The sequence below is a fragment of the Sceloporus occidentalis genome, unplaced genomic scaffold (genome assembly GCF_023333645.1).
Source record: "Sceloporus occidentalis isolate IW3139 unplaced genomic scaffold, rSceOcc1.0.p SCAF_384, whole genome shotgun sequence".
NCBI lineage: Eukaryota > Metazoa > Chordata > Lepidosauria > Squamata > Phrynosomatidae > Sceloporus > Sceloporus occidentalis.
Window position 1 is genome coordinate 322,642 of NW_028317364.1, and position 9,859 is coordinate 332,500.

General features: G+C 51.3%; 2 protein-coding genes across 2 annotated transcripts; one reads left to right on the forward strand and one right to left on the reverse strand.

Moving 5' to 3' along the window:
- The first annotated feature begins 2,287 nt into the window (after nucleotides 1-2,287).
- On the forward strand, nucleotides 2,288-3,016 carry LOC149273343 (haloacid dehalogenase-like hydrolase domain-containing protein 3). Its single transcript, XM_089506432.1, has one exon. The coding sequence runs from the start codon at nucleotides 2,291-2,293 to the stop codon at nucleotides 3,014-3,016; it is 726 nt and encodes a 241-aa protein (XP_089362558.1). The 5' UTR covers nucleotides 2,288-2,290.
- A 1,138-nt stretch (nucleotides 3,017-4,154) lies between these two features.
- Nucleotides 4,155-8,683, reverse strand: LOC149273344 (B box and SPRY domain-containing protein-like). Its single transcript, XM_089506433.1, has 6 exons — nucleotides 8,267-8,683; nucleotides 6,055-6,153; nucleotides 5,560-5,794; nucleotides 5,311-5,356; nucleotides 4,948-5,072; nucleotides 4,155-4,678 (listed from the first exon to the last, which is right to left on the reverse strand). Exons 1-6 carry the CDS (start codon nucleotides 8,681-8,683, stop codon nucleotides 4,155-4,157), a joined length of 1,446 nt encoding a protein of 481 aa, XP_089362559.1.
- Nucleotides 8,684-9,859: the final 1,176 nt, after the last annotated feature.

The following is a 9,859-nucleotide window of genomic DNA, read 5'->3' on the forward strand; positions in this document are numbered from 1 at the left end:
ATGCTTTTAGATAAAAGGCTGGGTTACATTTCCAGCCGTGGCGGACGGTCTTACAGAACAATCAGGAGAAATGTCTGGAGGGGCAAGAATCGCTGCCCAGAATGCCCACCTGCAAACAGCCCCGACCGGGTATTATAGATGGGCGTGGGAGCCCCGTAGGCGGTGGTAATGTGGCAGCGATCTGCACTTATGCCACGAGCTCCGCTTATAAATCCCTAAATCCACGCAGGGTAGGCGGAACTTAAAGAAAGTATGACATGAACTCCATTAAAGTAACAAATCTCTTTATTCCGTGTCAGAGACAAAGCCAGACGTGCTTAACGCGTTCCGCACAACATGCGATTTAGGCCCCTAAATAAAGCCACTCATCACACAGCTGCCCATGCGGACTGCTCCATGCGGAACCTTTGCACGCAGCTCAGGTCCCCCCTCCTGGGGAAGATTTTCTCTGCAGGACCGGAGGACACTTTGCGTTCCACTTGCAGTGAGTGTGGGCAGGGCAGGGCAGGGCAGGGCAGGGCAGGGGTGGCCGTGTCACGGGGGGTACTTTGTGTATAATACACGCATTGTGTGCCTGAAGCGTGTCAATGAGTGTCTGACGGAGAACATAAATCATTTTTTATTAACCCTTCAGAGGCATCGGGGCAGGAAAGAGTGGCACTAGGATATGAGACAAGGGAGGACTGGCTAAGCGTAACAGAGGATGTCGGCAGGTATGCCGTAAGTGACAGGCGCATCTAAATGCCGTCACCCGCTCACTGAGTGCCGCCGAGCTTTGCCGTACGGGTTGCTCTCCCTCCATTGGCTCTGAAACGGTTAAATTCCCGTATTAGACGTGCTGGCGCAGAGGTTCCTCTGTGGCCCCCGCGGGTTAGGGGCCGCATTCTCTCTGTGTTGTGAAGGCAAATAGCGTCTCCAGGTTGCGCCGCGTTTAGTTTCGGCTCCCGGTGATGCGCGGCGGCCGCTCCTCACCTTTTTGTGTTTTTTTTGTCCGGCTTCCGTGTTCGGAAATTGTATCTGTTTGGGTAACGCGGGGTTACAGCATCATTCAGGTGCAGCAACCGTGGCTGGATTCATTAAATAATAAGATGTAAGATTAACCCCCCCATCCCCCACCCCCCGGGGCGCTATAAAGGAAAATCCCGCAAGTAACGGCTCGGCCACTGATTTTGGTAACGGCCACGAATGTTTCAGGATCTCCTCGTACTGACGGCGTACGCGAGGCTGTGCAGGATGATCAGATGCCCCTCGGCTTTAAGACCGGATGCGCTTTATGGGTTACATCTCTTGCTACGAATTGCTCTTTGCGTTGCTTGCAGGGGTCCTGTCCGCGCAGGTCCACCCGTGAGCTGAGGTGCCGCAGGCGCTACTCCCTGAAGAGCGAAATGCTGGGGGCGAAAGACCTGAAAAAACCTGGAATCTTATGATTCTGCCCCAAAACGCCCCCCAACACTTTAAGCTAGCAGGATATGTGGACCCCCCCCACACCACATCCCAGATAACAAAAGTGAATGTGGGGACCGCTTAGCCTTCAATCCCTGGCCCCAAAACCTGAAAAAAACCTGGACCACGGACCCAAAAATAAAAAAAAATGCTCAAAACCTGCAGGAATTAAAGCACCCCTCCCCCCACGCTCCACATCCCCGTTACCAGGAGTGGGAGGAATGCCGTGGAATCGGATATAATATGATAAATGTTCAGGTTTCGCTGAAAACTCTGACTCAGTCGTCACCGAACGCCTCAGCCGGACAAACTGGTTCCTGCGTGACGAGTGTGCGTGACGAGTGTGCGTGACGAGTGTGCGTGACGAGTGTGCGTGACGAGTGTGCGTGACGAGCCCTGCCGTGTTCTGACGTTAATGATTAGTCTTTAGGATCAAAGTGGGTTTTCTGGTTCTGAAGAGTTTTTTTTATATAAAACGAGTGTGTGTATACTGTGTGTGTGTACATTGTGTGTTTGTATACTGTATATTGTGTGTATACTGTGTGTGTGTTTGTATACTGTGTGTGTTTGTATATTGTGTATGCTGCATGTATACTGTGTGTTTGTATGTTGTGTGTATGTTGCGTGTATACTGTATGTTGTGTGTGTATGTTGTGTGTTTGTATACTGTATGTTGTGTGTTTGTATACTGTGTATGGTGTGTGTATATTGTCACATTGTGTCTGTTCGGTGGGACACTTAGAGCGTGTCGCCGTGGCCGTCCCGCAGTAGATGCTCGGGGGCCGCTGATAAGTCGCTGTGTTTAGTAACCGTTCTGTGCTGCCTGTTGGGTTTCAGAGCGTTGAAGATGAAGCTGAGGTTGGTGACCTGGGACGTGAAGGACACGCTGCTCCGCATGCGCCTGCCGGTAGGGCAGCAGTATCATTCTGTAGCCAAGAAGAGAGGTCTTCACGTGGACCCGGCTTCACTTGAACAGTCTTTCCGCCAGGCCTACAGAGCTCATTCCCGTCTCTTCCCCAACTACGGGCTGACGCAGGGCATGACCTCTCAGCAGTGGTGGTCGGACGTGGTAGGCCAGACCTTCCAGCTCTCTGGTGTCCGAGACGAGGGCTCCATCCGGTTTGTAACGGAGAAGCTGTATGGAGATTTCTCCACCTCCGGGAACTGGGAGGTCATACCTGGGGCCAGGGAAGCCTTGCAGGGCTGCAGAGACCTGGGCCTCAGGTTGGCCGTGGTCTCCAACTTTGACCGGAGGTTAGAGGAGGTCCTGCGTCAGTGTAACCTACATGGACATTTCGAGTTTGTGCTGACGTCGGAGAGAGCTGGAATCGCTAAACCTGACCCCGGGATCTTCCGCAAGGCATTAAGCCTGGCCAGGGTGGCACCGTGCGAAGCTGCGCATGTAGGAGATGACTATGTCAACGATTACCGCGCTGCCAGGGATGTGGGGATGGAGAGCTACCTACTCCGGCCAGAGGGAAACCCCCGACTACAGGACAACAGGGTTCCTAACGAACATTTAATCCGCTCCCCCGACGAGCTTATCCAGAGACTTCAAAACGCAATGGAATAACCTACAAAAACATCCAAAACCCACCCGAGACCCCGGCACGTTCCCAACAACCCACCCGGCAACATAAAATGACGCGTCGCAAAGCCGTGCCTTCTCAGCGAGCGGGAGGCATACCATGGGGTCGTTTAGACTTCGGACGTTAATTAGTTAATTCTCGATTTTCCTGAAATTGTATCTAAATTATCAGTTAAAAAATTAAAAGTAAAACTGGAGACAGCGTTTGCCGATCACTTTATTCCTGGATGTTCTTGGAAATGATCGCGTTGCGTTTAAGAAACTCAGGTAATTCTTGGGGTAAACGCGCTGGTTTTAGTTTTATGAGAATATTACATGCTGTATGTGGCTTGAAGCACAAATCTCATAACTCTCAGCACCAACCGTCATGAGCTGCTGTAAGACCGCGCTGACCTTAACCCACTTACAGGGCCCTGCTCCGTACCGGTCGCTGCATAGTGTGTTATGGGGGTCTCCCCTCCTAGCATTAAAACGGTTGACTTCATCACAATCCTGGGGGTCAGATAACCGAAGACATTTCATTCCGGTCGTTACAGCTAAAAGTCACAAATCATTTATTGTATGACGTAGAGTAAGCGTGAAAAGCTGTTAATCTGTTTATATACAAAAGCCATGCATTGGCGCAGGTACTGAAGGGTTAATCTGATTGCTCTCTCGAGGTTTCCCGTTATCTCGATGCCATTACTGTTCAAACAGGATCTCGGTTCCAGCGCCGGAGAATCTCAATAAAGGTCCTTTGGTGTAACAGGGAACGGGATGCGCATGTCGCGTGCCCACCGTCTTCCAAGACCCCGGCGGAGTCCTCTTTATAATCCGGCGGCGTTCCTCCTTCAGGAGCAGAGAACGTCCTTGTAAACGAATCCTCGGGGGTCTCTGTACAGCGCAGGCGTTCGCTGCGTCCTCTTTTGTATTCAGGCCGAGCGTTACAATGTATCTCGGCGCAGAAGACTCGGTTGGGCTGAGTCTTGAGTTCCATCGTTGGCGCCCTTTGAGTGTCATCGTCCACTCGTCCTTCACAAAATCACAAGGACTCGGATCAGGTCGGGGGGGGCCAGCGGGAGATCGATCGTTTCTATGTTAATATATCCCGTTTAAATATACCAGCAGCTAGTCTGTGATTGGTTCACTTCACGAGGCGGATGCTGTCGTCGGCCACCGCGAACACGGGGAAAATCGGGGCCGCAAATTTTACGCGATGGGAATAGAGAACGACGCATGAGCCGGGGTCAAAAAAGATCAGTTCCCCCCCGTCCAGATCCAGCAGCACGCCGATGTGTTTGGGGCCCCTGAGCAGCTCCACGGAGTCGTGCTGGGAATCGTGCGAGAAGCGGAAGTCTTTGTCATAGCGGGAAAAGACCCAGGAGGCTGCGTTATAACCCAGCCTGGCATCGTTCCCGGATCCCTTGCGCGCCAGGGACCCATAAGCAACCCCCAGCTTGTAGGCGCAGCTGCTCTCCACGTTGACTTTCCAAGCGTGGATTCCGCTCCGGAAGGAATTAGCGGCAAAGCAGTTGGGCCAGTGGTTAAAGCGCTCGGGCCCGTCCGGGTAGCTCTTGGCCTTTTTCTGCAGAAATGTCAAGACGTTGCCTTCCGACATCAGCAGCAGAGGACTAACGGTCTTCTCGTCGAGTGTGAGCTCTTCGCAAACTGTAAACGATAACGGAGAGTATTAGTGCAGCTCTCAGTAACCCCTGATAAATACCACGAAGGCTCCTTCCGGCTCATTCACTCGCCTAGAACTCGCATGAGATGGTGCCGAGTGCACGTCATCCCTTAGAGCGCGACGGCTTGGGGGAGCATCTCTCACTGGAGGTTAAAGTCTACTCTAGTGGGGCGGAAAGATTTAATGGTCTCTCATGTGCTTTCTCTTCCTGGTATCTCGCGGGGTTTGCGAATGAGCCGCGCCTGGTACTGACCGGTGGTGCAGCACAGCACGGAGGAAGCCCACAGCCTGTTCAGTAATGGACTCTGAACACAACCCGGGTTAAAGTTTAACTTGTCCGACTCCTGAGGCTCCAGAATTCCTTCCGCTTCTTCCGTCCTGAAAGCGAGAACAAACAAATATGAGGATGTCAACGGCCGCTAATCTAGAACACGGTCACGGAACGAGGGTCTAGAACTCTCCCAGGATCCAGATTTAACGCTCTAGAAAAGCAATTAACCTCGGCTTTCCGAGAGTTATTAGTTGCGCGCAGCTACATATATAAATCCATAACACATACATGTGCATCCAGACATAACACGCTATGTGCATACACTCACACGCTTGGAATACTGACCTCTCATCCATCTCATTCGCGGAATTCTGTAAATAAACAGGGAAAGCTGTTATTAAAGGCAGGTTTGTCGGCTCCCCCCGGCCCCCCAATCCTCTTCCCTAAAACACCTGGCTCAGGTAAACATCCCCAGCCGTTTAGTTTTTGCCCCCCCCGACAGGGTGAGTGACGATCACACAGAGACGAGTGGCGACGTTTATTGAGTATTCCTGCACATCGTGATCTCATTCTAGAGCTGAGTCCCCGTCTTACTCACGATAAGGCTAACGTCGTCCAGCTTGGTCAGCATGTCCACCAGGTACGTCCGGATGCTGGAGAGTTTCCGCGCGGACTCCGTCCAGTGGGCTCGCTGAGTGAGGATTCCTTGCTGGGCTCGCTCCTCCTCGGCGTGAACCTCTTCCAGGAGCCTCTGCTCCTCATTCTCACACACGTTCCGGATGAAGATCAGTCTTTGGATGACGAGCTCTCTGGCCGCTCTGGCTGTGCTCTAGAAAAGGGGAGAGATCCAGATAAAGTCGTTTGCGTTTTCAGTGGTTAATGGACCCCACCACCCTCTAGACTATGACGACGGGCCCCCGGATCTTGGGGGCCACAGACACCCAGATACTAAGTCGCTCTGGTAAAGGAGAGAGGCAGAATTGGTTGTTGGACTACAAGCTGCCGCATTAACCCTTTGGGTGGCAGAAACGGACACAAAGCATTGCGTTCCTTGCCCCCGCTGTCATTCACAGGGTTAACACTCATTACCGCCACTCGCGGGATCTTGGCTGGCAGAGCCTCGGCGAGATACTTCTCGATGCCAGCCGTCTGGAGCTGCAGCTTCTCACACTGATCCACGATCTTATTCTGTGAAGGAGAAAGACGCGCATCAGTAATTCGCTCATGTGTCCCCGTCCCTCACAGGACCCGGCGGTCCCCCACACATAATGATGTGATCCGGGCAGGTCACTGGGGTAAACCTCGCTGCCAGCGGGGCACAAACGCTCCTCCCAGCAATAATGTAAATGCCCCTGGAGCCCACGCTGGGCATTCTCTTATTGCTGTGGCATGGAAGGGCCGGGTTATGGCTTCCCGAGGAGCAGACAGCCGGGATCTCGTTGCCCAGATTTTGTATTCCGTGCACAGACCAAGCGGAATGAAGCTGGTAAAATACATACTAAGTGCCCCCCTTCTACAGAGACAGGGGTACCTCCAGGGGGCAGACTCACTAAACGCCGCTAAAACCGTCGCCTTTTCATAGGGACGACTTATGTCCTCAGGTCTATTTATAAAGCCCGTTCAGAATGGAGGTCTAACAATATTCTATTTTCAAAAGAGAGGTTATACCAGGACTCCTAGCCACAGTACAGGACACTTGGTACCTGTTGCTCCATCAAGCACATGGATAATAAATTCCCCATCTTGACGTATCGCAGTGGATGATAAATTCCGCTCATGCTGGTTTTAAAAGCGGGTTCTGGGGTGAAATAAACTCCTTTGAGCACTTTCTGAGCAGGAAATAATGAGTGCACCGGATAAATGCTTCCCCCAAGGTGATCCAAAAAACACGCAATGCTATTTCATTCATGGGGACGTGTGTAATTATCGCATTAGGGGTAAACCCAGTCTAAGAAAGGGTTAAAGCTTCTCGCCTGTGGCTGGAAGGTAACCCAACTCCATTGGTGCCTCGGCTTTTTGGGGACAGAGGCCAAGGTTCTGGTTGCGGATTATAAAGAGGGTATTGTGCTCGTCCCCAGAGCGGAGAAGGACGCATTGTTACCACTTTCTGCAACATAAAACCTTCTGCTGGCTTCCTCAGCCGCCCCATACTTCACCGCCGGGGGCCCAGGGGCCGCTCTCGGCATTACACCGGGCCATGTCCTCTCCTGACCTCCCCGTACCGGCCAGGAGCACCGGCCTGTACCTACCTCATCGGCCATACACCCACCAAAACCCCCACACGCGCAGGCACCTATACCTAACCCTATAGAATGATGACGGAATGTTCTATAAGACGTCATTCTCTTCCTCCGCATTATATGCACCTCCATGCTTTGTAGTCTTAGAACTGGTGCAAGACTCCAGCGGGCACAATGTGTTTTCCTCCTGCTGGTGGAATGTGTTCCACGAGAGGCATTATTATTAATCATATACTATATATAATAAACTATATATAACAGAACATATGGTGCTATATTATTACGGGTGACGCAATCATGTAATGAAAATCCCCAGATAACGGTAATATGACCCAAACTGAAATTCATACATATTTAGTAAAAATGAGAATAGGTATTTTTATCTGCTGATTCATTAAGAAGAAACATCAAACCCCAGGGGTCCCTGTCCCTTATATGCAGAGGGATGGAGACCCTAATTATACAATACAGGGGTCCCATAGCCCTAATCATATAGACAGGCACACATCTCTCACCGTATAGATATATATATATATATATATATATACAGTACACATACCTCACCCTATATCATATATATATATTATATATATACCCTATATACAGGCACACATACCTCTATACAGTAACACACTAAAAGCCACATGCATTAACCCACTATTACTGGTGGACGTATAATAATATATAATATATAATAATTATTATTATTATTACTACTAGTATTATTATTATTATTACTGTTATTATTATTATTACAGTTATTATTACAGTTATTATTATTACTACAGTTATTATTACAGTTATTATTATTATTACAGTTATTATTATTATTACTGTTATTATTATTATTACAGTTATTATTACAGTTATTATTATTATTATTACAGTTATTATTATTATTACAGTTATTATTATGATGATGCCCTGATTAGTGGAGGGAGGCTGGCTTCTTGTAGACAGACAGACAGCCGGGACTCTCCGGGACTCCCACAACCTGCCGGGAAGGGGCATCGCCATCCCGAAACAGACAGAGCCGCAGTGCAGCACAGCCGGCTACTCACCCTGAGCTGGGCGGCTCTCTCCTCCGCCGGCTTGGTCCTGTGGGACTGGCAGCTGCCCCGGGTCCGGCACTCGGGGCAAATCAGCCGGAGCTCCTGGCAGCAGAACCAGCTCAGTTCTCCTCCGTGCTCCCGGCAGCCGCTGTCACTCACCGGATTCTGCCCCAAGAGGGGCTGCTGCGGGTCGGCGGGGGCAGGAGTGAGGGGCATCTCTTTGGGGGCATCTCCAAGGTCAACATCCTCTTCCTCCGCGGGGTTCAGGGACAGGGTGGCCACCTGCTCCTCCGGCAGCCACTCCGCTGCAAACGGTGGCTCCTGCCCCTTACTGTCCGTGTGCCCCGTGTCCCCCCACGCCTGGGAGCCGGTGATCACCCAGACAGGCAGCCCTGTGTCCCCGGAGACAGTCCCGGGGTGTGACATGCTGGGGTGGCAGTTCCAGCCTCAGTGTGGGAGGAATGCACCTGTCCTCAGGTAGATGGAGGCTGCCCCGGGGGGCGGAGTCTCCTCGGTGCCACTTACACATTAACCCCTTGGTGACTTATTACCTCCAATGACAGATCAGCCGGGGAGCCTCCCAGCTACTGATTCACAGCTAACCCATCCCACGGGGTCTCCCTGCTGGTTGCCATGGAAATGCAGTCGCCAAATGATGGATTTGATATGCCATGTGTTGGCCATCTGTGTGCCAGTCAGTATTACTGATCAGAATTTAAAGGGTTAACGCCGGTCCCACAGCTGTAAAAGCCCCGATGGAGGCCATTTCTGGGCATTCTGATTCCTGTAGGCAACGGGATGTTTGTTACTAAGTAACAGGAGATCCCCAACTCCTGGGTGCTCTCTATAACAGCAGGCACCCCACTATCACCCTGCCCCTAACTGCCCTTCTCTCTCCCCCTTCCTGCCCCCTAACTGCCCTTCTCTCTACCCCTTCCTGCCCCCTAACTGCCCTTCTCTCTCCTCCTTCCTGCCCCTGGAACTGCCCTTCTTTCTCTCCCAATTCCTGCCCCAGTTATTGCTCCTCTCTCCTCCATCCTGCTCCACTAATTTTCATCTACCCTTCTCCACACCTTCCTCTCTGTCCTCCAGCTTGCCCGCCCTCCATGCCTTTCTCTCTCTCCCACATTTTGTTCTCCCTACTCATCCTGCCCTCTCTTATGTTCCAATTTGCCCCCCACTTCATGCCCTTCTCTCCCCTCCATCCTTTTCTCTCTTTTGGATTTGTGATAAATGGCGTTCTATGAATTCACTGAACCCAGGAGGTTAAATCCCATCATCCGGAACCGCAAATAAAACCCTTCGGGCTCCGTGGAGCAGTAAGTGGCCCTTGTGATCCATCCGAGAAACTCGACAACTCCTGGAGGGGTTTCAAGAGAGCCAAAGCGTTACCCCGAGCTGGGGTCCATTCCTTACCGCACGTTAACCCTTCACATACTGCACACTTTGTATTAGGTGATAACTTTTAGATTGCAAGCTCACGCGTGGCCCTCCACGTTAAAAGCCGGACTGGCTGCCCGTTTCTCCTGCTGTAAAGACTGAAACCTTAATCAGTCGTTGGTCTCGTCTTAGATTCAGGAGCCGTATGTCTATCCCGTGCAT